At 56.0% G+C, this 26,459-nt stretch overlaps 1 protein-coding gene across 6 annotated transcripts in view; it reads right to left on the minus strand.

Annotated features, from left to right (window-relative positions):
• SLC4A2 (solute carrier family 4 member 2) overlaps positions 1-26,459 on the minus strand; it is a 58,312-nt gene that overhangs the window by 22,538 nt on the left and 9,315 nt on the right. The window contains exons 2-4 of one of the 6 annotated variants that reach the window (XM_081931505.1): positions 21,152-21,243; positions 6,138-6,275; positions 2,460-2,643 (exon numbers count right to left, since the gene is read on the minus strand). In XM_081931505.1, coding sequence (XP_081787631.1) covers positions 2,460-2,643; positions 6,138-6,197 — 244 coding nt within the window. In that variant the 5' untranslated portion in view covers positions 6,198-6,275; positions 21,152-21,243. Of the gene's footprint in view, positions 1-2,459; positions 2,644-4,874; positions 4,993-6,137; positions 6,276-8,688; positions 8,709-11,344; positions 11,459-16,060; positions 16,214-21,151; positions 21,244-26,459 lie in introns of those variants that run through there. The other 5 variants (XM_081931507.1, XM_081931508.1, XM_081931509.1 and 2 more) reach the window with 5 other exon arrangements.

A 26,459-nucleotide genomic window follows, 5' to 3' on the forward strand; every position in this document is an offset into this window, starting at 1 on the left:
CAGGAAACCGGCCCAGAATCACAGATGCTATTTAACACCAGTGAAGTCAGCAAAAATGTATCATAAATGCTGGAAATGTCAGGAAAAAGAAGGAACCTTTCACCACATGTGGTGGACGTGCCCCAAAGTAAAAGACTTCTGGGAAAGGATTTATAATGAACTGAAAAAAGTGTTGAAAAACACATTTATTAAGAAACCAGAAGCCTATTTACTTGGTATAGTGGGGGGGGGGGCAAACCCCCTCAAAATGATGTTACTTTTTTTCTGTATGCCACAATAGCTGCGAGAATATTGCTAGTGAAGAATTGGAAGAAATGAAATTTACCAACTATCGACCAATGGCAGATGAAGATGACGGATTATATGGAACATGCCGAACTGACCGGGAGACTCCAGGACCAGAGAGAAGAGATGGTGGAAGAAGATTGGAAGAAGTTTAAGGAATATTTGAAAAAAAAATTAATATTTAAATCTTAGAATAGCTTTGGAAGTGGATATAGGTTGTAGGGTTAAAAGTAGAAGATAGGGTATTTTAAAATAGTATTATTTGTAAGTGATAAAATGTGAAAAATTTTATGGTAAAAGTAAGCGTGATAAAAAAATGGTTAAAAATTATGATATATGTAAACTGTAATGATGAGGTAAAATGAAAATCAGATGGGGGGGACTTGGGGAAGCTCACCTAACAATGTTTAGGAAAAAATAAGGATAAGATAAGAATTTGTTTGTATTGTTTTTCTGTTTCTGTTGTTTAGTTGTGTTATAAAATGAATAAAAAAATTTGCGGGGAGGAAAAACAGAAGGTGGAAGAAGCAAGAAGGGGGTTATCTGTCCTGGATCTGGTCCTCACCAACAGGAAGGAACCGATTGTCCAAGTAGAAGAACTGGGAAACTGGGTTGATCATAATGTGGTGGTCTTGTAATAAGGTCCAAGCTTACAGTGAAATGATATATAATGAATTGAAAATGATGTTCAAAATAACTTTTATAAAAACAAACCAACCCAAAAGCTTTTCTTGTAGGAATTATAGGGACAGAACTACCTAAATTGTATAGAAATTTATTTATGTATGCAACTAAAGCAGCAAGAACATTGCTTGCCCCCAAAACGGTAACAAGCAGAAATCCCAGCAAAGGAAGAATGGATACAAAAACTTAGGGAATATACCAGAATGGTGAAACTTACCGGAAGAATAAGAAATCAAGATATTTTTTTAATAAAAGAATAGAGATGGTTTATTGAATATTGACAGATAAATTGTAAACAAATAAAAACATTAGCAGGATTAGTGTAATAACCTGCAGTTTTATATGAGTATATATTTACAGCAGATAATTAAATGAGCAAGTTAAATGAACTTGGATTTGCAGAAGATATTAAGAAATAAATTTAAGGAGCTGCAGAAAAAGGGGGAAGGAAGTCAAATTTTGGAATGTCGAATTGATTGTAAAACTAATGAAATGTATAAATCTGAAAAGTCTAAATAAAAAACTAAGAAAGAAAGAGAGAGAGAAAGAAAGAAAAAGAAAGAAAGAAATTGAGGAAGAAGTGATCCTATACAAAGAGAAAACTGCCAAGCCCCATTGCCTGGTGCTGATAATGCGAAGGTTGCAGGTTTGACCCCCATGTGGGGCAGCTGCAGATTCCTGCCTTCCGGGGGGTCAGACTAGATGACCCACAAGGTCCCTGCCAACCCTACAATTCTAGGATTCTAATAAAAGGAAGTGAATCCAGGCACAGCCTTGGTCATGAGAGGGTCTTCAAGACCCCCCCCCAACCAGCTGCCATCCTTGGACTAGATGGCCCCAGGAGGGCCCTTCTGAGTCTAGGAAGTCTTCCCTCAGCCACCATGATTCCCGGGACAAGCGCTGCAGGCCTAGGAGGAGGGCAAAGGGGACCCCCCCCCATATCCAGAGACACACTTCCTCAGGACATGGGGGCTCCACTCAGCCGCCACTCACAGACCCACCTGAATGTGCTGGACACCTGCTTGGCATCTAGAAGGCGCCAGGCTCACTTTCCAGCTGGGGCCGGAGCTCTGGTGCCTTTATGGTCCAGTTTTTAAATGTATATAGTATAGCTTTAATTCTATCAATCTGTTAATGCTTGATTTCCCCCCCCCCCCGTAATGTTTTTAGCTGTCCTTATTTTTATTTTTAAGCTGCCTTGAATCCCTGCCAGGGGAAGAGGCAGGGAATAGTAATAATAATGATAATAATGATAATAATGATGATAATAATAATAATGATAATGATAATAATAATAATAATAATAATAATAATAATAATAATAATAATAATAATAATAGCTCTGCATTCTCCACCCACCCCATTTCCCTCCCCCACCCACCCAGGCTCCTCTCCCCCCACCCTCCCAACACAGCCTGCCTTCTGCCCCCCAGCAGACCCCCCCGGCCTGGATGCAGGATCCCTCCTTGCTCCCCCCAAATAAAACTCACACTCAAAGTCCTCCTCGCTGTAGCTCCGCCCAGCCTCCTCCACGTTGCGCGGGTGCGAATCCTGCAGGATCTCCTCAAAGCGCTCCACCCGCAGGGCTTTGCTCAGGTCCTTCTCTTCCTCCTCCTCGGCCGCCTTCTGCCCCCCAAAGTTGGGCGACGTGGGGCTGGGCCCATCCTGCTCCGGCTGCAGAAGAAGCCCAGAGGCTGAGAGGGGAAGGAGAGAGACCCCCCTGCGCCCTGCGCCCCTCCCACCTGCAAAAGCTCCACCTGCTGAGCCTGACTGCTCTTCTCCGGGGTCAGCGGCTCTGCCCTGGGTGGGGTCAGACTAGATGACCGTTGGGTCCCTATACGGGGCGGGAGAGGAGCTTTGCAGGAGAAACCTCTGGGACTCTGTGCTTCTCTCTCCTCCATTGCAGGTTTCTGGAAGGCGGCTAGCTGCCTGCCTGCCTGCCTGCCTGCCAGGGGCTCTTCAGTTGCCATTCCTGCCCAGCAGGGGTGGTTTGGATGCCCACTGGGGGTCCCTCCCTTCTCTACAATATCAGGCGCCTCCTCCTCCTCCCTCGCGGGCTCCCCAAACCCCCGCAGGATTAACCGGCTGTGCGACTACTGCGTGTGAAAACAGGCAGTTTAAAAGGGGGGGGGACGCAACTCAGCAACTCCCCCCCAAAGAGACATTCTGCTTGCCAGGACGGGACTCCAGAGCAGCTCCAGCCTGTGCCAGGGAAGAGGCTGCCGGAGGGACGTGTGGCACCGAGGGGGGGGCAGGCAGGCAGGCAGGCAGGCGGAGAAGCCCCCGTCCCTCCCCAGGTTCCTGCCCATCCCGCGAGGGGCCCTGGAGGGGGGGGTCCCCCTCTCCCTACCTGCGCCATGCCAAGCTGTGCCCCCCCCCCGCGGCTGCCCCTCCGCTCTCCCTCCTGCCCGTCTCTCTGCGCCTCCTTCTCCGCCGGCCTGGCGCTTTATGATGCTGAGCTCCTCCCGGGCCGGGAAGGTCACTTCGCCCGCAGAGAGGAGGCGGCAGGCGGATCCGTCCCCTCGTGCCACTCCAAATATTGACGGGGAGAGGCCCCCCCTTGCGCCGGCAGACACCCGAGCAGATTAGCCGGCAGGAGCGGGGGGGGGGAGGAGAAGGAGGAGGAGGTCCCCCCCCCAGGACTCAAGGTGACAGCAGCAGGGAGGCTCCCAGGGAGAGGGGGGGGGCAATGCTTCCTGGCACCCCCAAAGTGCTTCACGGGGAGGGGCTGGCTGCCCTCCCCCTCCCCAGAGCCCCCGAGGCTGGGCGGGAAAGAGGATCTCCTCCGCGGGAGAATTTTTGCATTGCTATTGGCCAGGGATGCTCCAGGTGCGAATCCTGCATTGCAGGGGTTGGACTGGATGCCCCTCGGGGTCCCTCTAAGTCCCTATTTCTCAAGAGGGGGTCACAGAAATGCCCCTAGCTTGCCCAAGCGGGAGGGCAGGAATATCCTGGGACAGGCCCCCCCAGCTCATCCCTGCCACTCATAGGGGCCCCTGGCAACCCCCCCCCCAAGAAGCCCAGCAGGGCTTAGGGTCCCCCTCTGGAGGGCCCCAAAGAGGAGCAACCCCCCATGCCACCAAGTAAGTCCTGGAACATGTGGCAATAATGGTGCGTGCCTCTGAGCATGTACAGAGTGCTTTCTGTCTCCGCAGCACAGGCAACAGCCCACGCCCCCATGGAGCCAAGGGCAAGAGGTACCCTGGGCTGGGGGGCCCCAGAGATTTGAGCCATGACCCCCAGCACACGCTCAGGGGAGATTTGGGAGAGATTCAATTTGGTGTCCCATCTAAACCCGTTTCGTTGTAAAACATCTCCGGGTGGTTTACGAGAAACGTTAAAGTTGTCCGTAAAAAGTTTAAAAGGGCTGTAAAGCACTAAAACTAACAGTGGAAACGAATGAAATGAACTCTGAGCGAAAGGGCTGCCAAGCAGGCACCAATCAGAGAAGGCGCTTGGCTGGCGTCAAGTGGCAGGGAGTTCCGCAGAGAATGTGCTGCTGAATTAGTCCTCCCAGCTTCTCCCTTTCCCCCCACCTCCCTCTCCCCCACCTCCCACCCCTCTCCAAGTCACCCAGGAGGGGGTCTCTCCTCTTCCTGCCCCCCACCCAGCAAGCAGTGCTTGACACCCAAGACAGGGGAACTCCCGGCCCCTGGGGAAAGTCTGCCCCCACCACACGCCCTCACTTGAGTGGGGGGGAACCTCCCAGCTCCCTTCTCCTTTGCTGAAATGCCCCCCCCAGCCGGAATTGCCCCATGGGAGATGAGAGCTGGTGTTCCCACCCTGTGGGCGTCAGGAGAAAGCTGCACCCAGAGACCCCCCTGCTGCCCCCTCCCCTCCATTCCTCCTCCCCAGGCGACCAGGTGGCATCCTTAGCCTGGCAGCGACTGGGGGGTTGGCCTTACCTGTGGGCAGAGCAAGAAGTCCATGGCAGCCCAGGGTGTGGGTGTGTGTGTTTGGGGGGAGGAAGGGGGGTCCCAGCAGCACCCAGCCCTGCCGCCTCCTCCCAGACGCTCCTTCCTGGGTCACGGGACTCGCCCAGTTGGGGGGGGGGGGCGGACCGGGGAGCAGGCAGCCATGGAAAGGGTTAATCATTAACCCCACAGGAGTTCAGAGCAGGCGGTTCCCAGTGGGGCAGGAGGTGGGCTGGCGGCTGGGTCCCCCCAGGGCCATAGGAGCCAGCTCCTGGGATCAAGGCCCCTTTGGCCCCCCCACAAAATATTCGAGGGGACCGGGACCCCCAAAGTCAACAGGCATTGCCATTTCAAGGGAGTGTTGATGATGCCCCACCTGCTGCCCTCCACGCTGCCAGGAAGTGGGGCTGATGTGAGGGGAGGGGGCCAAACCAGACCGGCAGCAGCGGGTGGGTGGGAGGGAGGAGAAAGCTCCCCCCCCCGGCTGCAATCCCCCCCCCAGCTGGAGCACTTTGCACATGCTCTGGAGCTACATCCTGGGAACTCAGTTCTGGGGGTGCTGCAGAAGGTCAGCCGCAGGAGGGGGGTCAGCAAGTTCTCCCCCCCCAGCCTGCTCTGGACCTCTGCACCAGCCCCACCTTGGCCAAGGGGGCGAGGACACATATCCCAGCATGCACTGCTCTCCCCATCTCCCAGGAGGGCTGTGGGTCGGCCTGGGATTCCTGGCCTGGGATTCCTGACTGTTCCTGCAAGGTCCCAGCAGGCAGCAGTTCCACAGGGCTTCCTGAAAAGGCTTTTGGGGGCTTGAAGGGCGGTCAGGGGGCGGCTGGCACACTGCAAAGCAGGGGCTGCCCCACAGCCCCTTCCCTTCCCTGGCAGGCCTCATCCTGCACGTCTGAGGGTTACACAGCAGGCAGAAATTCAACTGTAGAGCTCTTCCCATGCCCTCCAGGCTGCTGCGATTTTGCCTGCTGGAGCCCAGCTTCACCCTGGGCTCTTCTGAGCTCTGCCCCACACAGGACTGGAGGGGCTGAGCCAGGTGCCCCGTGGGCTGGGGAAAGAGGTGGGCAGCACATGGCACAGTGCCCGCTTGCGCCCGCTCTCCTGGCACCGCTTCCCAACGGAGCAAACCGAGCTCACCTTTCCGGAGCATCTCAAGCATCGGAAGCCCCCTGCCCGGCCCCCGCCCAGCCCCCCCTGTGGCCCCTGTGAGGTCCAGAGAGGCTCACCTGAGGGCTGGCCTCTGCTACTCACCCCCTCAACGGCCCCGGAGACCATGCGGTGGAGGTCAGAGGAGACCTGCGGGCGACTCATGGCAGGCTGCAGGCAAAGGCCTCTCTAGCCTTTCTCTTTCTCCCTGGCACTCAGAGGGCAGAGTGAGGGCACCATAACCTGCAGAGAGAGAAAAAAGGCCAATTATCACAGAATCAAGGACCCCCCAAGGTCATCTAGCCCAACCCCCGGCAAGGCGGGAATCTTTTGCCCAAGGTGGGGATGAATCCCTGACTCCGACCCAGATGAGGGGCCTTCTGCCCGCCTGGCTGCCCACAGGGCAAATGGCACCTCTGGGGCTTGGAAGATGAGAACCATCCACAGAATGCAGAGGGAGGGACTTTTGGCAAGGCAGATGCCCCCTTTCCCCTCCAGAGGGGGTCTCTGATCGTGGCCCCTGCCAGGCGGGCTCCGGCAGCGCCAGCGGGGCAGGAAAGATCTCCTTCCGGTGCCCAGCGGGCAAAGTTGGGATCCCATGTCTCATGAAATAAAGAACGAGGAAATCGGAGGAGGAATTGGGCAGCGGGAGGGAGGGAGGTGTGTGTGGGGGGGGAGAGGATTGGAAGCAGAGCTTGGCTGGCCCCCTGCCAGGGATGCTGCGGGTGCGATTCCTGCATTGCAGGGGAGGGGTGGGGCTGGATGACCCTTGGGGGTCCCTGCCGAGGAGGCGGCACCTGAGCAGGGAGGCCAGAGGGAGAGGCGGGGGCACCCCTGGAAGAGGACCAGGGAGGCGGCACTGGGGGCTTTGGGGCCAAGAGGAAAGTGTGGGGCCCCCCTCAGCACTGGAATTCGTGGACGAAACTGAATGTCGGAAGATTCCCAAGGGATCAAAGGCAGGACTTATTCTTGTGGGTCAGGGATGCCCCATGGCTGGATTTTCCTGGAAATGACCTGGGTTTGGGCAGCAGAACGGCGTCTGGGCGGTTTTTTGCCAAATCAGTAAAATGTCCAGGAAACCCAGACATATGGCAAGGGTGGTAAATCACAACAAAGCCCCCAAACTTGATATTTTTGGGGAGATGTTAAAGGGGGACAAAAAAACCCCCCAAAACAAAAACCAGCTCTGGACAAATTTTCACTTTTGGGAATCTGGGAACCCTATTGCAGGGCAGAGCTAGACTGTGGAACTCCCTGCCACAAGAGGCAGGCTTGGCCACCATGAAAAGAGGACTGAGCAAATCCGTGGAGGAGGAGAGGGCGATGGCTGGGCTCTCCCTCCCCAGCCAGAGGCAGCAAGGCTCTGCTGGAAACCAAGGGAGGAGTTCGAATCCTGCTTGTGGGTTTCCCCTGGGGGCACCAGGATGAGATGGGTTCCTCCCTTTGCCTTCCTCCAGCAGCCAGGCTCTGTTGACATCCTTACAGAACCTTCAGGCCCAGAGGCAGTCTATCTGGACTCTGCGGTGCAATGGGGCAGTCGGACGCTGCTTTCTCCTTATGCTCTGCTTCCTGGGTTCAGCAAGGGAATCCCTGTTCACCAAGGGCATGTTAGCAGCCCACGTGGAAAGAGACCCCTGGGAATTTCCCGTCCCCCCACAAACACCCCCATCCTGCTCAGGACCCCCTCCTTCTGCAGCCCCCATCTCAGGGTGGGGGTGTCTCCCGCCATCGCTTCCCAAGCTGCACCTCTACGAATAGTTCCACCTTCAACCTCACAGGGGGTTGGTCTGGATGACCCCTGGAGGCCCCTTCCTGCAAAGGCCAGCAGCCTCTTCCTCTGGGAAAGCGTTCTTCCTCCTCGCAGCTGCTGCAATGTCCTGACCCCGGGAAGATTCCTGCATCTCAACGAGGAGGAGGAGGAGGAGGAGGAGGAGGAGTGCGGTCTCCCCGCTGGGCCGGGCGGGTGAGGCAGAGGCCACGCTTGTCTTGGCCTGGGGCTCTCCCGCGGCAGCGGGTGCCAAGAGCAACGCCAGGCACAGAGGGGGATCGGGTCCCCCCGGGCAGCCGGTGCGGCTGGTCTGATCCGGCCCAGGCTCAGCTCCCCCCGCTGCCTGCTTTCTTGACATGAATCGCACTCGTGACTCAAGAGAGCTCTGGGGTCCCTGTGCCCCAGAGCAGGGAGGGGGGCAGGGGGTCTCGGGGCATCTGGGTGGAGTGGGGGGAGGGCACTGGGAGACAGGCACTGGGAGCCTTCAAAGGGGAACGTGGCGTTGGGGGGACCCCAGGCGGTCATCTAGCCCAGCCCCCCACAATGCAGGAGTCGCCCCTGACGGAGGAGAGTCATCACATGAAAGAATTGAAGGCTTGGGACCCCAAGAGGTCATCCAGACCAACCCCATGCCCTGAAATGCAGCAATCACAGCAAAAGTGTGACAAAAGTGTAACAGAGCGCCATCCCACCTCTGCTTCAAGACCTCCAGGAGAGGTGGGTAAAGTGGCCTCTGTGAACGTGCAGAGGTCCTTTCGCTCAGGCTGCTGGGTGCAGCGTCCTTTCTGGAAGCCAGACAGTTTTTGCCTCCACCCCCCGAGGGCCTGTCCAGACCCCCCACCTCTGACGATTGAGCCCCCCTTTGCTGGGCTCCCCCCCTTTGCTCACCTCCGTCGCTCCCCCAGCGACCAGCTGCCCCTGCCTCCAGCTGCCAAGTGAGGGACAGCAGCTTCTACCGCCTCTTATGGCTCCCCCTGCGCCTCGTGACGCCAGCTGAGCGGTGACTGTCCCTCACAAGGGACGCTCACTCAGCCTGCTGTCACCCACAGGGCCGAACTCTGGCTCGCCCTGCAGGGAGGGGGACACACACACATTCCAGGCAGGACCCACAGGGGCACCAGGTTCTCACAGCCCCCCATGCCAGGTCTGGCAATTCCTGCCCTGCTGGGATTCCTGCCTCACTGGGGTTGGGCTGGATGACCCTCGGGGTCCCTTCCGAGTCTACAAGGCTATGGTCCTGGTTCCAGATCCCAGCTCCCAGCTAGCAGGCCCCATGGCATTGTGTGCTTCTCTGCCTGCCTCCTTTGTGAGGCTCCCTGGCTGGTCGGGCAGGAATGGCACTCAAGGCCCAGGCAGCCCCCTCCCCAAATAAGCTAAAGGGACCCCTGACCATTAGGGCCAGTCGTGGCCGACTACGGGGTTGTGGCGCTCATCTCGCTTTACTGGCTGAGGGAGCCGGCGTACAGCTTCTGAGTCATGTGGCCAGCAGGACTAAGCTGCTTCTGGCGAACCAGAGCAGTGTACGGAAACGCCATTTACCTTCCTGCCAGAGTGGTACCTATTGATCTACTTGCACTTGGACGTGCTTTCGAACTGCTAGGTTGGCAGGAGCTCGGTCCGAGCAATGGAAGCTCACCCCGTCGGGGAGATTTGAACCGCCAACCTTCTGATCCACAAGCCCTAGGCTCAGTGATTTAACCCACAGGCCTTAATCTCTGCTTCTCAGAGAGCAGAGCAAGCGGCGGCAGGCGACTCGAGCAAGCGAGCCCTTTCAGATTCCAAGGATGCCCAAGCAGCCCCCCAAGCCCACTCCAATGCAGGGGTGCGAAAAAGAGCCCCCCTCCCCACTCTCTCAGCCACGACATCTTGCTTGGCAGTGGGCTGGACTAGAGGGCCTTTGGGGGTCCCTTCCAACTCTCGGGTGCTATGGCTCTGCCTGGATCCTGCCAGCCTGAGGGGCCCGTGACTCCTGTCCCAAGGCTTTCACAGCCTGCCCCCAACCCCACCCCCCCGGCACAAGATAGGCCGGTTGGGGGGCAGAAGAGGAAGAGGGTTCCACAGCACCCTCTGCTGGAGGAGCGCAGGAATGCCGGGCCCCAAACCAAGCACAGAGGAGCCCCTTTTTCTCTTGATGGGGGCAGGGGGGACCCTGCAACTGCCCCCCCGAATAGGGCTGGACTCCAACTCCCATCAGCCCCCAGAGCCAAAGGAAGAAGCCCCTCCAGACATGGTGATTGGCAGCTGGAGGACCATGAACAGAATCTAGATTTAATCTTTCTGGGCAGGGAAACTGCATCCGTGTTCATTTGCTAGGGATGGAGAAGTTGGGCAGCCGTGGTGGGGGGAGAGGAAGCTCCCCCCAGGCCAGGCCAGAGGTCAGAGCCGGGACCCCTTGACCCCGGTTCAAGTGCAGAGGCCAAAAGCCCCACATGGAGACCCCAGGGATGGAGAGGGGGCTTTCTTCGGAAGAGGGTCAGCCTGCCCCATCACTGGGGCAGGGGCTCAAAAGACTAGTGTGCCCCCCACAGAATAGCCCCCCCAGCCCATGCACCCGCCCCTCTGAATAAGCAGATTCCTTTCCTTAATCCGGCGCCCATGTGTGTAGCAGGAGGGGAGGATTAAGGGCCGGTAAACAAATTTCAGATTGTTCTGGGGAAAGCCGAGCTGAGAAGAGGGGGCCAGACTGGTTCTCACGGGTGGGAGAGTCCGGCGGCGGCCGCACACTCCTTCCCCAGCCCAGCAGGAAGGATCGGAGTCACGGGATTGCAGAGTGGGACCCCTGAGGGTCATCCAGCCCACCCCCTGCAACGCAGGGATCTCGGCTCAAGCATCCGGGACAGAAGGCCAGCCAAGCTCTGCTGAAAAACCTCCACAGACTCCCAAGGAAATCGGTTCCCCTGCGGAGCAGCTCTTCTTCCCTGACATCCGGCCGGAATTTCCTTTCTTGCAAGGAATCTTGGAGAATCTGAATCTCCTTCCTTGCTCTCTGCCTGCATCCGTCAGGGCTAAGCCTCTGGGACGTGCCCCTGAGGGCTGAGGTTGCCCCACAGCGGATAACACAGTCCCTCTGGGCACGTGCAAAGTGCCTTTCCCACACGCGTTGGGGGTGTTGGAAGAGGACCGACCTGCCTCCCCAAGAGGGAATGTTTGCAGGAGGTGGGGAGGGGGGCAGGGAAACATTGCCACAAAGATGGCCGTCTGCCAGAGGGTTGGACTAGATGTCCTTCAGGGTCCCTTCCAACTCTACAGTTCTAGGTTTCTGCACCTGGGGAAAGCTCTGTCCTCAGACAGTCGATCTCCCAGCATGCAGGGGGGTGCAGCCATTGCAGACCCCCACTGCCTCCCTTTAATCTAAGCACTAATGCACACGGGGGGGGGGGAGGAATGGCACTCTGCACATGCTCCAAACTGCTCTGCCCCCACTGCCACCCAGTCCTGCTCCTGCAGCCCCCCATTGGGCCTGCCCCACCCAGGAACTGGCACCTCTCTGGCCCCCTCCAGGACCCCCGCCCAGGGGCCCCCAACGCCTACCCTCCCTGCCTACCTTGGGGTGCCAAGGCGGTGGAGGCCGGCAGCCTCTGAGCGGCACCTGCGAGGCTTCTCTCTCCTGGCTCCTCTCTGCCACGCTGCCAATCTCCTGCCTTGGCACCCAGGCGCTCGCCTCCTCCTGAGCCACTCCCCCCTGCGCCACCCAAATATTTCACGGGGCTTTAAGCGGCGGACAAAAGGCCCTTGTGGCAGAGGGAGACGCCGGGCAGATCAGATCCCGGCCAGGCTGGGCCAAAGACCCCACGGCGGCCGACACCCCCCCGCACCGCTCAGCGTTTAATTACAGACTGGCGCACCTCCTGAAGTCACATTCCAGGGGCGAGCCCCAACTGGCCCGCCTGATCCCGCTAAGGCGATTATGGGGGGGGCAGGGGGGGCTGTCAAAGTTGCGGCAGAGAGGCAGCCTTTCGCCCTGGTTCTCCGGAGAACAGACTGTGCCCCAGTCTCCTGACCCCGGGAGAGGGGGCTGCAGCCAGCAGGCAGAATTACAGGACTGCAGCATTGAAAGGGACCCCAAAGGGTCATCCAGACCAACCCGCTGCAATGCAGGAACCGCAACTGGAGCATCCGCACAACCTCTGCTTGGAAACCTCCAGGGAAGGAAAGTCTCCCTGTCTTGAGAGATCTTCCTAAGGCTGAGTTGGCATCTCAAACTCTTGAACCTTTATTGGCATCCATGCCAGATTGCAGTAGGGTTTTCCACAATAAAAACCTAAATCTCATGCTTAAGTTAATGTATAACGTTATAGGATACACTTCGTTTCGTGTGGCAGAAACGTGGCCACTGTCTGAATCTTATAGGTCAGGAAGGGGACCTTGTCTTTGTCCAGATGTCGCTCCCCACTAACAACCAACTGAAGAACCAACTTTGATCGAAAGGTCTCATCTCAGGGACAGTGCAAAAGAACATGCATGACCCAGTCTAGTTGTGTCATAGAATCGCAGTCGTGTTGGAAGGGACCCCAGGGGTCATCCAGTCCAGCCCCCTCCGATGCAGGAATCTCAGCTCAAGCATCCCTGAGAGATGGTCATCCAGCCTCTGCTGAAAAGCCTCCAGGAAAGGCGATTCCACTCTGTGAGTGGCGCTTTCTGGACTCTCCCCTGCAGGACTGGCAAAGGGGTCCCATTCAGTCTTGCTAGCATGGACGCCCGGTGGTCATTCAGGGTGGTCCAAGGGGAGATTCCCCAAACTGGTTCCAAAGTTCTTGGAAATGGTCGTCTAGCCACCTGTGTCTAGTTCTCTCAAATGCAGGATTTCCCGATCAGTAGTGCAGTCAGCATCTCGTTTCTTGCCTTTTAATTTGTTATTCCTTACTGAATTTATATGATGCCCTCCAACTCAACACCTCACAGATCTCAATCCGGCAGCTTGCGTCCTGCTTCCTAGAGCTGCAGAAAACCAGCTTGCTCCACCTTCCCTTGAGATATTTGAAGAAGGCTCTCATATCTCCTTTCAGTCTCCTCTTTTCCAAGCTAAACATCCCCAGCTCCTTCAACTGTTCCTCATCAGGCTTGGTTTCCAGACCCTTGGTCATCTTGGTCTCCCTCCTCTGCCCACCTTCCCACCTGGTCAGCATCCTTCTTATAATGTGGCTCCCAGAACTGGACCCAGGACTCCCAGGTCGGGTCTGACCAAGGAAGAACCAAATGCTCTGGAGAGCAGGATCCAAACTCAGGGCTTCAAGTTGCAAGAAAGGAGATTCTGACTAAATTGTGGGAAGAATTTTCTGAGGGCAAGAGCCGTTGGGCAGTGGAGCTGCCTCCCTGGGAGGTGGAGGTTTCTAAGCAGAGGTTGGAGGGCCACCTGCAGGGGCCTAATCAGGGGGTTGGACTACAGGACCTTTGGGGACCCCTTCCCACTCTGCAATTCTAGCACTCCATGGCTTTTGCAGGGGAGCCTGCAGTCGGGAGGGAGAGAGGCACAGAAAGCGCAAAACCTTCCAAGGAGGACGAAGGTCACTCTGGGAAGGGATCACGTTCAGCCACATCCTTCCTGCTCCTTCTATTGGCACCTCCGCCCTGTTCTTCTCAGACAGGATTGCCTCTCCCCTCCTGCAATTCCTTTCACGTTTGCTCCCCAAATCGCTTCAGGCCAACCCCCATGCACTGAAACAGGCTCAGTGGATCCCTGCTTGTTTGACCGCAAGGGGTCAAGTGGGGCTGCTCATTAAAGGGGGTTTAAAACTCGGGGGGGGGGGATGAAGGAGGACAGTGAATCTTGGGGGCTTGGAAGGGGTCTGACCGCAGCAGAGAGTGATGGAGAAGGCTTTGGGCTTTGATGGAGTTGCCTGATTCACTCCTGGACCACGAGGACAAAGAATCCGACAGTTTGTAGGGACCCCAGAGGGTCATCCAGCCCAACCCCCTGCAGTGTGGGACCCACAGCCAAGGCTTCCATGACAGGTGGCTTAAAACCCTCCTCCCCGCACTGGCCTCTCTGCCTGGGCCCCAAGAGGAAAAGGGCTGGCCAGAAATACCCTCTCTCAGTTGGGCGCCCTGAACCAAATCAGGGCACCTCTACCCTCTGGGTGTGGTTGGTACTAGGTTGGGCCTGTAAAGCTCCACCCCTGAGGGGACGGGCCAAGTGCCGCAACCCCAATGAGGACTAGAAAGTTGCTTCTCGTGAGCAATGTGAAAGTCGGATTCCCAGACCCAGTTTTATACTATGCGGCCTAGGACCCACATACCTATGGGACTGCCTCTCCTGGTCTGCCCCACGGAGGACCTTAAGGTCCACAAATGACAACACTTTGGAGGTCCCAAGTCGCAAGATGGTTAGATTGGTCTCAACTAGGGCCAGGGCCTTTTCAGTACTGGCCCCGACTTGGTGGAACGCTCTCCCACAAGAGACCAGGGCCCTGCGGGACTTGACATCTTTCCGCAGGGCCTGCAAGACTGAGCTGTTCCGCCTGGCCTTTGGTTTGGACTCGGTCTGACCCTTATGTTTCCCTCCCCTTACGGTCTTGATTTATCAACTATTTTAAAATGAGGCTGCATTTTAAATTGCATATTAACCTGTATTTTAAATTGCTTTCTTTTATTTTTTTCTATTATGTTTTCATTGTAATTTTATTGGTGCTAGCCGCCCTGAACCTGGCTTTGGCTGGAGAGGGCAGGGTATAAATAAAAACATGGGAGAGACCTGGATTCGAATCCTCACTTGGCCATGAAGCTCAGTGGGTGGGACTGGGAGCAGTCCCTGCTCTTTCAGCCTAGCCTTCCTCACAGGGGTGTTGGGAGGATAAAACAGTGGGGGGGGGGAGGAGAAGACCCATGCATGCCCCCTTGAGCTCCTTGGAGAACAAAGATGGGATTGGCAGCAGTGGCCTCAGTTCTCCAGCTGTGCAATGGGCAGAGCAGGGGCAGAGCTGAGCTCACAAGGTGGCACGGTTGCCCGGCTCTGTTGCTCAGCCCACAAGGCCACCCCGAAAGCGACTGACTTCTGGGGGGAGCCCTCCAGCATCTGCCACTCCCCCTATCTGCCAGCCTGCCCGCCCCCCGTTAAAAGAGCACCCGCTGGGCCCCTGCAAAGCCCCAGAGAGGCCTGGACGGGCAGAGCCAGCGCCAGGCGCCTGCCACCCGCCCAGACCCAGTTAAAAATAGCCACCAGCCGCCTCCACAGAGCAAGTAAGACTATCCTGAGGATGAATCACGAGAGTGGCCCCCCCTGCCCTTCAGCACGTGCTCAGAGGCTCCTTGCGGACGCAGCAGGTTTCCTCTTCCAGCCTCGCACACAAACCTCTCCTCCTCTCCTCCTCCTTCCCCTGCCCTGCACGGCCTCTGCAGATCCAGGAGGGTGCAGAAGCCGGAAGGAGACTCTGCCTCTGCCCTGGAGAGCAAAAGGCACTCTGCGCGGGCTCAGAGGCTACCCAAACAGCAGCATACATGAAGTGTCCAAAGAGATCAGGCCCCCCAGATCTAGCCCTGAAAGCTGAGGAATGTCATACTGTGAAGCAACCTTGCGCCTTGGGGCATGTGCAGAGTGCATTTCTATCAGGCCTGAATAAGCCCCAGAGGCCACAACACTGAGCTGACCAGGTTGGAGGCTGCGGGAGCTGGCAAATATTCCCTCCGCCTCAACCTTTATCCATCAGGAGAACAACCACAGTGTAATAATAATAATAATAACAATAATAGTGATAATATTAATAGTAATAATAGTGATAATATTAATAATAACTGTGTTATTTTTACTGTTGTTAGCCACTCTGAGCTTGGCTTTGGCTGGGGAGGGTGGGATATAAATTTTTTTTAAAAAAAATTATTGTTATTGTTGTTATTATTATTATTATTATACCTCTTCCACCTCTTTTGGCAAAAAGAGACTCAACTCCATGTCCCGCCTGGCAAGGTTGTTGTGGGAATCAGAGAAGGGCAGAGTTGGAAGGGACCCCCAGGGTCATCCAGTCCACCCCCTGCAATGCAGGGACCTGAGCTCAAGCATCCATGACTGATGGCCACCCAGCCTCTGCCGAAAAACCTCCAAGGAAGGAAGACCCGAAAGCACTCTGCACGTGGGAAGCCAAACCACAACAAGGGGGTTGGACTAGATGACCCCGGGGACCCCTTCCAGCTGTGACTGGGGGGCCATTGCCACCCCCTGAAGGGCACCTCCGGACCAGGGAAGAATGGAAGCAGCGGCTTCTCTCTCCAAAGCCAACGGCCAGGAATCTCCCCTCTGGGCACCCAGGAACCGGCCCCCTCCACTCACCCCATAGGCTCCTGCGGCTGCGGCTTCCTCCGTGGGGCGGGCAGAGGGGTCCGGCGGGTTTCCTGCCCGGGAGCTGCTCAGGAAGCAGGAAATCCTGCCAAAGGCCGCCTGTCAGCTGCCAGGGTGGCAGCCCCTGGGCAGGGAGGGAGGGCAGGCAGGCAGCTGCCGCCGCAGGAGAAGGGGTCCCTCTGCCCAAGCGGCTGCCCTGGCACTGCCCTCGGAGGAGGCTGCAGAGTTTTTTATACCTGCCTCCTGGCAGGGAGAGAGGGAGGGGGGGGGGGAGGAAAAGTCCCCACAGCAGCAAGGAAGGGTGTGGGGAGGGACGCCGGTCCCCATAAGTGCCACTTCAGCGCTGGCCACTCCTCCAGCGGGCACCGCAAACACACACACACACACAGCGCAGGCCACAGCTGCTCCCCTGCCCGCCAGCTGCCCTGCCCTGCCTTCTCCCCCCCCACTTGTGGAAAGCACTCTCTGCATGCTCAGAGGCCCTCTCTCCCTACCCCTGCCCATCACCCCATGAAAAGCAGGTTCTGGGGCCAAGATTCCCCAACCTCCAGATGTTTTTAGCCTACAAGTCCCATGATCCCTAGCTAGCAGGACCAGCGGTCAGGGATGATGGGAACTGTAGTCTCAAAACATCTGGAGGGCCAAGGTGGAGGAAGCCTGACCTATAGGGCAGCCCAGATGCCCCTCTTGAGAAACGCAGGATCCAGCCTCCTGCAGCCTCCCCTCCTGCAGCTTACAGCCACTGGGATTCAGAAGCATTTAATAATAATAATAATAATAAATTTTTATTTATATCCTGCCCTCCCCAGCCGAAGCCGGGCTCAGAGCGGCTGTCTCTGAAATGGAGGGCAGAGCAGAGCCTCTCTCCTCTCCAATCTACTCTGGATCCACACTGAGGTCGCCTGCCATCTCTTCCCCCTGTGGCAGGGAGTTCCGCAGCTCCATGGTGCACTGTGGAGGAGCAGGAGAGAGCCCTGCTGGGGAGGAGGGGGAGACGAGGCTCCTCTGAAAGTGGGCCAATCTTGGGCAGGGGCTCCCTGGCCTGATGGCCGGCGTGTGGTTGGACTAGATGACCCCTGGGTTCCCTTCCGGCTCCATGCTTCTATGGCGGGAAGGGAGAGACACCCCTGGGATTGTGCAGCTGGAGAAGGGGGCAGGGGAGGGCCCTGGATGAGGCACCACAGGGGGGGGCTGTGGGGTGGGGGCCCTGCGAGGCTCCAGCCGCCTCTCCCCCCCAGCACCCAGCCAATTCCTCCTCCCGCGGGTGCTGGCTGCTGTGTCAGCAGGGCGGCCGGCTGGCCTGGGTGGTAAACCAACCCCTGCTGCTAATGCCAGGGTTGCGGCAGGGTCCCTCCCCCCCCCCCGTCGCCCAGACAGCCTCTCCCTCTTCTGGCCCCACGGCCCTGATAGGGGGTCATTACCTGCCCCCCCCCCACAAGCAGGCTGGTTATATCCTGCCCCCCTTCTGCCCTCAGGCAAGACAGCTCACCTGTCCTGGAGGAGCAGCAAACAGGTAAAACCTAGTTGCAGGGGGAGAACATGAATGACATCTGCCCCAGGCAACCTTCCCCACCTCAGCACCTTCTCTCAGAAACTCTCTTTGAGGGGGTCAGGCTGGATGACCTTTGGGGACCCCTTCCAATTCTAGGATTCAATGGCTTTGGAAGGCAGGAGGGCTCTCCTTCATTGGAGGTTTCTCAGCAAAGCTCAGGTGGTCACCTGCCAGGGATTCTTGAACTGAGATGCCTGCCTGGCAAGGGGGTCAGGCTGGATGACCTTTGGGGGCACCTTCCATCTCAACAGTTCCAGGAGAGGGAACTGGATTCTCCCTCTTCCTCTGCCAGGCAGACACCCCAAAGGGGAGGGATCAATGAATCACAGAAGCGCAGAGTTGGAAGGGACCTCCAAGGCCCATCTAGTCTGACCCCCGGCAATGCAGGAATCGCAGCGCAAGAATCCTTGACTAAGAAAGGAGAGCCGAGTTGAGCTTCTCCTCTTTCTTCCTGTATTAAAATGTCACAGAGTAGACCCCAAGGGTCATGCTGCCCACCCCACAATGCAAAGGGGGAGCCAGAGAAGGCCTCTGCCCCACGGCGAGGCCCAACGGGGCAGTAAATTGGAAGCCTGAAAGTGCAATCAGCCCCTCTTTCAATGCTCCCCTCCTTCCTCGGTTTCCCCTCGCAAGCAACCACCCCCTGAACTGCTTGCAAAGAGGGGTGGGGGGCTTAGGGTGGGGGGTGTTGCTAGAAGGCATCACTGGGGAGCAGAGGCCAGTCAAGTGCAAGGCCAGGCTCAGTGCCCAACCCCCCAAACATGCCCCCCAAGAGAGTGGGGTCGAGCAGAGCGTCAGACTGGGACCCGGGAGGCCAGAGTTCGAATCCCTGCTCAGTCGTGAAGCTCCCTGGGGGTGGCCTGGGGGGCCAGCCCATGCTTCTCAGCCTGACCTCCTTTGCAGGGTTATTCTGGGGATTAAATGAGGATATAAATTCAAAAGCAGTAAATAGGCAAGATTCCCTTCCTTACAGATGTAAAGACTAAGAGGGTCTCTCTCCTGCAGGGTATAAATAATAAAGTAATAATCCTATTAATGGCATGAATGGAGGACCCTGTCCAGCCACCTCTCGGGGACTCCTCAGCTGCAACTCCTGCCTTGGAGGGGGCTGGGCTGGATGGCCTTTGGGGGTCCCTTCCAACTTGACATCTGCATGGCTCTCTGACTCTGGTGGAAGCAGAAGGGGAGGGCTGAGCCTACCGCAGGAGGCTCTTTGGCCACCGTGAGTCCCCCACTGGCACCCGGAGCCCTCCAGTGACCCCAAAGAACTTGAAAGGCCCTCCTGCCCCACGGCAGGCGCTGGGCTAATTGGCATGGGCAGCCAGAGGCCCCCCAAGCCGGGAGGAGGAGGAGGAGGGCCGGGCGAGGAGAGGCAGCGCTCTGCCCTTCCCTGCGTCTGGCCTGCCCTTCCTGGCCGCCACTCAGGCCCCCCACTGCCCCCTAAGCGGCCCTAATGAGGCGTGGGGAGCCGCCTCTGGGGCAGTGCCAGCCGGGGCAAGTGCTGCGTCATCTTTGTCCTGGTCGGCCGTGGGGGTCCCATCCGGCCAAAGTCAAAGGCACAGCACCCCCCAAGTCCCCACTGGGCATCTGGGGGGGCAGCAAGGATGGCGGCCCCCATCAGTCACAGGGCGGTGGGTCACAGAGGCAGGCAGTCAGAGAATCGTGGAACTGGAAGGGAGTTGGAAGGGGGCCCTGGGGCTCATCTAGTCCACCCCCTTTGCCAGGCAACAATCACAGCTCAGGCAATCTGCACCAAGGTTTTCATTAAGGTCGGGTTTTTGGAACCCGGGTTCTGCAACCCCTTTCCCCCCAGTGTCCTTCACTGGGCCTGACTCCTTTTCCGCCGTGCCCACTTTGTAGCTGGCAAACTCTCCTGGGCACCAGCAGGTAGAACCTCCTTCTGCAGCTGCAACCCCCCAAAAAAACCAACCCCCCTGCTCCCCACTTCTGGGCAAGGGTAGCAGGAGTGGGTCTTAGCTTAGTTTGGTGGTCACAGCTTGCAATGCAGCGGGTTGGACTAGATGACCGTTGGGTCCCTTCCGGAACTACGGTCCCATGTGCTCCTTGCGGGATTGAGAAGAAGGACTATCGATATACGAATGGCGGCTCTAGACAGACCCCCAGACCCCACTTGGCCCAGGACCCTCGTGTCACCCCCCCATGTCCTGCCTCTTGGGGTGGGGTCCCCCTCCTCGCTCCCCCAGTTCCAGAGGCGGCCGGCAGACCCCCACCGGGCTGCGCCAAGCTGCATTCTTCCCCTTGACAGGGCGGAATAATTGGGCTGGCGCAGTGCCCTGACCCGCGGCTCAACCTGGGGCCGCCATTGTGAAATCCGGCCCCACAAGCAGCCCCCCGCACTTCCTGCCCCCCCAGCCCAGCCCCCAAATCACCTTCACTGCGGACGGCCAAGTCAGCACGCAGCCGGTTGCACAACACAAGGCGCACACAGCGCAGTCAGGAAAGCGAGGAAGGAGCCACTTGTCAAAGCACAAAACTCAGCCTGAGGGTCGCAGGTTTAAGGCCCACGTTGGGTTGGGATAGATGACCCTCAGGGTCCCTTCTAACTCTGCAATGCTATAAATCTAGGACTCCTGGGCCAGAAGCCCTCCAGATCAGGCATGCCCAAACTCGGCCCTCCAGATGTTTTGGGACTACAACTCCCATCATCTCTAGCTAACAGGACCAGTGATCAGGGATGATGGGAACTGTAGTCCCCAAACATCTGGAGGGCCAAGGTGGAGGATGTCCGCTCCAGACACTCAGCTGGAGGGTGCAGAGGCTGCTGGGAGTTGTAGTTCAGCCACATCTGGACAAAGTCTGGAAACAAAGCCCCGCCCTACACTTTCAAGAGGGAGTTTCCAAAGAAGGGGGCTCATTCTGCCCCTCACACCCAGCAAGCCCCCTCCCCAGACTGTCTCTACCCCCCAGCAAAGCTCCCCTCCTCATTAAGGAAGCCGCCTTAGTCAGACCATCTAGATCAGTCATACCTGCGCTGACTGGCAGCAGTCGCTGTCTGGGGATATTCCTGGGTCTACCAGGAGATGCTGTCAGGGTTCGAACTCGAGTCCTTCTGCATTCCAGGCAGGTGCCCCACGACTGAGAAGTGTGGCACCCCCCATTTGCCTATTGCAAAGGCCCCTCCAACAGAGGAGGCCAGGCAAAGCACACTCAGAGAAGGCCGCTCCCCCCCCCCTGTCCTCCGCCAGGAACACCCCTTCCCACCCGAAAGCCCTGATTCATCCCTGATGGGAAACACAGAAGTGACTCAGCTCCTCCCGTGCCCTTGGAAACCTCCCTCTCTAAGCCTGTTTGGGGAGGAAGCCACTCTGTCTGGTGGCGGGAGGTTCCAAAGGCTGCGCAAGGAAGCAGCTTTCTCTTGAGGAGGGGGGAGAAAGGGGTGGCTGGACAGCATCCCGGTTCCTACTGCTCTGCTCAGTCTCAGCCCCCAAAAGGTGGTATAAGACTCAGACCCCAAACCCAACACCCTACCGCTCACCCTCCCCATGTCCAATGGCAGGGGGTGCACTCACCTCCTCGCCAAATTCCTACAGGGTCTCTAGTCCTCAGGAAAGGCAGTGAAGAGGAGGCCTTGCCATCTCAAAGTCGGCCAGTGAATAGGATACTGAAAAAGAAGACATCCAGGAAGGGGGTGAGCCCCCTCTTTGGGGGTGCTGCTGGCCCCCCATCCATCTCACCTCCAGGGACACCCCTTCTGCGGAAGCGGGTTGCAAGAGGGGATGGAAGCCGCCTCTGAACCTGTCCAAATGTCCAGCATGCCTGGGCCCACACTGAGCCCCCCAACCAGGCCCAGGCGGCTTCCAGAGGGGAATGCACGCAAACAGGCACTCAGAGCGCACAGAGCATCGCACAATGCTGCCCGAGTCACAGCGCTGCCCGTGGCACAAAGGACAAGCGCCTCCTCGTCTCTGCTTCCCCTCACGCAATGCATCGGTGCAGCAAATTGTGAAATATACGAGCAGAGTTTCCTTATGCAGGGGGCAGCTAACCTACGGAACTCACTGCCACAGGAGGCGGGGAGGGCCACCAACTTGGGCAGCTTCCAAAGAGGACAGGGCGACTTTGTGCAGGAGGAAAGGGCTATTGAAAGCCAGGGTGGCTGGACTCTGCCCTCCCCAGTCAGAGACGGCCGTACTTCTGAATCCGTTTCTGGAAGCCCCAGGAGGGGAGAGGGCTCTGGGGCTCCAGTCCCGCTTGCAGGCCCCCCCAGCATCTGGGCAACTGCTGTGAGAACAGGAGGCTGGGCCAGAGGGGCCTGTGGCCTGATCCAGCACATACAATTCTTCATCTGCTTGTAATTTGAAAACATGCAAAGCTATGCAAAGCAGGCAGAACAGCAAAACAAAGCCACAGTCAGAAGTCAGGAGGACTGATCAGGAAAACTCAAAGCTGCGTCTCAAAGACCAGTGGAACAAACTCTGTTGGGGCAGCTTAGAATCGTGGAAGGATCCCCTGAGGGTCATCTAGTCCAACCCCCCGCAGTGCAGGAACCTCAGCTCAAGAATCCATGACAGATGGCCTCTGCTTAAAAACCTCTGCTGTTCAACAGCTCTTCTTGCCTTGGGCTCCCTCCCAAGTCTGCAAGTCTATGAATGGGAGGCAGATCTTAAAACCTGAGCAAGTCTGTAGGGGAGATCACACAATCATGGGGCTGTAGAGCTGGAAGAGACCCCAAAAGTCCAGCCGCCTGCAGTGCAGGAATCCCAGGCCATTGGGGGCCTCAAAGGTCAAAGGAAGCCATTGAGGCATTAGGAGGTGCATAAATGAACAAGCAGGAAATGAGAATGCCAGCACCAAAAGTGAGCAGGTAAACAAGCGAGGGACCACAAGGAGCCTCAGGTGAGATGGCAGGCACCTCACCCGCCACAGTCTGGCCTGGCAGGAGCTCCTGGACCGTCTCCAAGGGCAGCCCCACAGAGAGAGCACAGAGGTAGTCTAACCTTGGCGTGACAAAGGTGTCTGCGTCCAGGTCTGAGTTTAGGAAGGATTTTAAGTCCTTTCTGGCAGGGGAAACCAAGCAGGTGTCAGAGAGATGATTGCCAAAGAAGAAGTTCCGTGGGGTAGGAGGGCTGGGGAAAACTTCACACCCGGCAACCAATTTGTCCCTTGGTTTTCAGAGAGTAGATGGGGAGACGAGTCTAAAAAGCCCAGGGCACAAGATTTCATGGCCCTCTAGTGGCTCTGGTGGCCGCTAACATACCGTATTTTTCACTCCATAAGACAAACTTTTTTCCTCCTAAAAAGTAAGGGGAAATGTCTGTGTGTCTTATGGAGCGAATGTGTGGTCCCTGGAGCTGAAATGCCATGGGGCAAAAAGCAGATCGTGCTTTTTTTTTTAGAAAGAGGGAAGAGGGTGTTGAAACAAAGCCGCTGAGCAGCTGGTTGGCAAGCGATTGGGAGGGAGATAAGGGACTCTAGAGATAAAGGAGGCTGCCTGGGAGGGGGGAGGTAAAAGCACATGGATCCTCAGGATTTTTGCATTGGATCACCCCAAATTCACCATCAGATCACATAGCATGTCTGTGGCCACAGCATGAACCACAAAAATCATACATCCACCGTTTCATTCAGAATATTTCCCCCCCTTGTTTTCCTCCTCTAAAAACTAGGTGCGTCTTATGGAGCGAAAAAAACAGCATTTAGCATTAACTCTGGAAGTGTGGACTCAATTCTGACCAAATTAAGCCCCCTAGAGCAGACTATACATCATTATGACTCCCTCTCCAAATGTCACAGAACCACAGAAATGCAGAGTTGGAGGGGACCCCGAGGGTCATCTAGTGCCGCCCCCGCAAATCACTCATTGAGGGTTCAAGACCCCTTGGCTCCCCTCCCTGGGATTGTGGCCTCTGTCTCCTGCTGGCAGCTTCTAGGAGCCACAGGTAAGAACTGAGGACAGGGAAGCCAAGGTGGGCGAACGCTCCCAAAGGAGCAGGACGTGCCCCCACCAGAGGTGCTTGTTGAATGGTCACTGTAAAATGTGAAGGTTCATTCTTGTTTCACAAGTTGTGTATGTCTTTAAGGGCCAGGGCAAATAACGAGACCCAGTCTTGCAGCTGTGAAACTTAGCAGGTGCTGCTGAGTTGTGTTCATCAAGCTGTGTCAGCAATTGGGTCTAGCATATAAGGAGCAGCACCTAGCTCCTCTCCCATTGCGCCGGGGGATGGGTTGGTGGTTGGGTCTGGTTTGTTGTTGATGTATTTAGTGTATTTTTTTTAAGCTGACCTAACCTCTGTGCATGTGCAGAGTACATGTCTCAGCAAATCTTTTATACCATTTAAAATGTTGCATCTTTGGGCTAAATTACCATTTGAATAAAGGAAGGGAAGGGTAAGGAGTAGATTTTTAAAATGGGTTAGATTTTTTTAAAAAAATAAGAAACTCAGCAATTCAAGTATTCACCAAAGCTAGCAATCGAAGTTGGTCAGAGCAAGGGCCAGAGCAAAATAACGGGACCCAGTCTTGCAGCTGTGAAACATAGCAGGTGCTGCTGAGTTGTGTTCATCAAGCTGTGTCAGCAATTGGGTCTAGTATATAAGGAGCAGCACCTAGCTCCTCTCCCATTGCGCCGGGGGATGGGTTGGTGGTTGGGTCGGGTTTGTTGTTATCTTTAGTGTAAAAGGAGTTTTTTTTGTTATTAAAACCTTGTTTAAAAGTTATTTTGAGTTCCTGGTTATGCATGGTCTCCCCAGCAAGCTCTCTGCAGTGCTACTATACTGCAAACAGCCAACAGTGCTGCCCCTCCCCTAACACCCCTAACATCTGGCCACACAGAAACACAGCAAAGTGCCCTAGGAAAAAAAAAAGGGGGCACAGACCCAGAAGTCCAGTCCCAGGAGGTGATGGCACCCGGTCCAGCCTGGCCCCAGAGAGCCCCATCTGCAAGGGCTGCCCCTTCCCCTGGCCAAGGGGTCCCCCAGGGTCCCCTTCAAGGAGCCAGGAGGTGCCTTTCTCCCCATTGTCCCACTTCTTATCTTGGCTGGATAAGGCCAATGTTGTCCTGGATCTCTGGAGTCAGTCAGCACGGGCTCCCTTAATCTCGCCTAATGTTTAACTGAATTCTGCCCTCTCCTAATCAGGACCCACAACTCCTGTTTTTTTTGCCTGGTCCTTGGAGGGCAGAAGATGAAAAGGTGTCTCCAAGGACTTGTGGCTGTCACAGGGAAGGGGACAAGGAGGGACCCCTCTGAATCAGGCCTTGCGAGAGCTCAGCCACGGAACCAGATTTCAAAACACCGGAGCAACCAAAGCCCCAGAAATAAATGGGCGAGGCTTTGGAACATGAACAGAATGCAGCTCTCTCCCCACTCCTCCAGGCATTGGCTTGCAGAAGTCATTCTGTTTCCCCACAATCTCCTTGTCTTCCTTTAGCACGTTTTTTGACCCCCTGGTCACCAAAGGGTTAACCCCTTCCTAGCCTAGAGGGTCTCCTGTGGCAAATGTATTTAAACCACTTCTGGCTGTTGGTCTCAGTGATTTTACCAATGTGCTCTTCAAAGCCTTTTTATTTATTAGCATCCTGTACTATCTATTTTAACTTTCCTTGGCCAAAGTTTGTGCTCCTTTTCGTTCTCTTCATTCAGACAGAACTTGCATTTTTCAAAAGAAGCCTTCGGGTCTCCAATGGCTTCTCCAACTCCTGATCATTTTGGAGAGATTTAATCCTCCATTATTTGCCTTTCTGCTTCCTTGCCAGAAATATTATCAATGATGATGATGAAAATAAATAAATAAATAAATAAATTTTGCATCCTGCCCTTCACCCTACGATCCCAGAGCGGTTCACAACAGAAAAATGCAAAATGAGGACAAAATACATTATTACGCATGTCGAAGGATGCACTTTAGACCACTTCCACCTCCACACTCCAGCAAATTCCCAGAATGCTGCTCCTACAGACCGAACTCCACCCCCACCTGCATTAGGGCTGGGCGAGGTCTGGTTTTCAACATCGTGATACACCATGAGCCATACATCACGCTATACCGATATATGTATCACAATGTCTGAAATAAGGGTGGAGTTGGGGAGAGGCAGTGGCAGGCGCCACGGTTTCCCTCCCATCGTAATTTTGGCATAGGGCGCACACACGTCATGATTTGCAATATATTGCCAGGTCAAAAATTATGAAACCAAAATCATGATAAGGGCTTGAATCTGGTTTTCAGTGATATATTGATATATTACCCAGTCCTAACTTGCATAAAAGAAGCCAAGAGAGTTTCAACCATATCACTGCCTCACTTTGTTGTTGTTGTTGTTTAGTTGTTTGGTCGTGTCCCACTCTTCGTGACCCCCTGGACCAGAGCACGCCAGGCACTTCTGTCTTCCACTGCCTCCCACAGTTTGGTCAAACTCATGCTGGTAGCTTCCAGAACACCGTCCCACCATCTCGTCCTCTGCCGTCCCCTTCTCCCTGTGCCCTCCATCTTTCCCAACATCAGGGTCTTTTCCAGGGAGTCTTCTCTTCTCATGAGGTGGCCAAAGTCTTGGAGCCTCAGCTTCAGGATCCGTCCTTCCAGTGAGCCCTCAGGGCTGATTTCCTTCAGAATGGAGAGGTTTGATCTTCTTGCAGTCCATGGGACTCTCAAGAGTCTCCTCCAGCACCAGAATTCAAAAGCATCCATTCTTCGGCGATCAGCCTTCTTTATGGTCCAGCTCTCACTTCCATACATCACGACTGGGAAAACCATGGCTTTTACTATACGGACCTTTGTTGGCAAGGTGATGTCTCTGCTTTTTAAGATGCTGTCTAGGTTTGCCATCACCTTTCTCCCAAGGAGCAGGCGTCTTTCAATTTCGCGACTGCTGTCACCATC

This window comes from Podarcis melisellensis, assembly GCF_964234715.1.
Source record: "Podarcis melisellensis genome assembly, chromosome: 12".
Lineage (NCBI taxonomy): Eukaryota > Metazoa > Chordata > Lepidosauria > Squamata > Lacertidae > Podarcis > Podarcis melisellensis.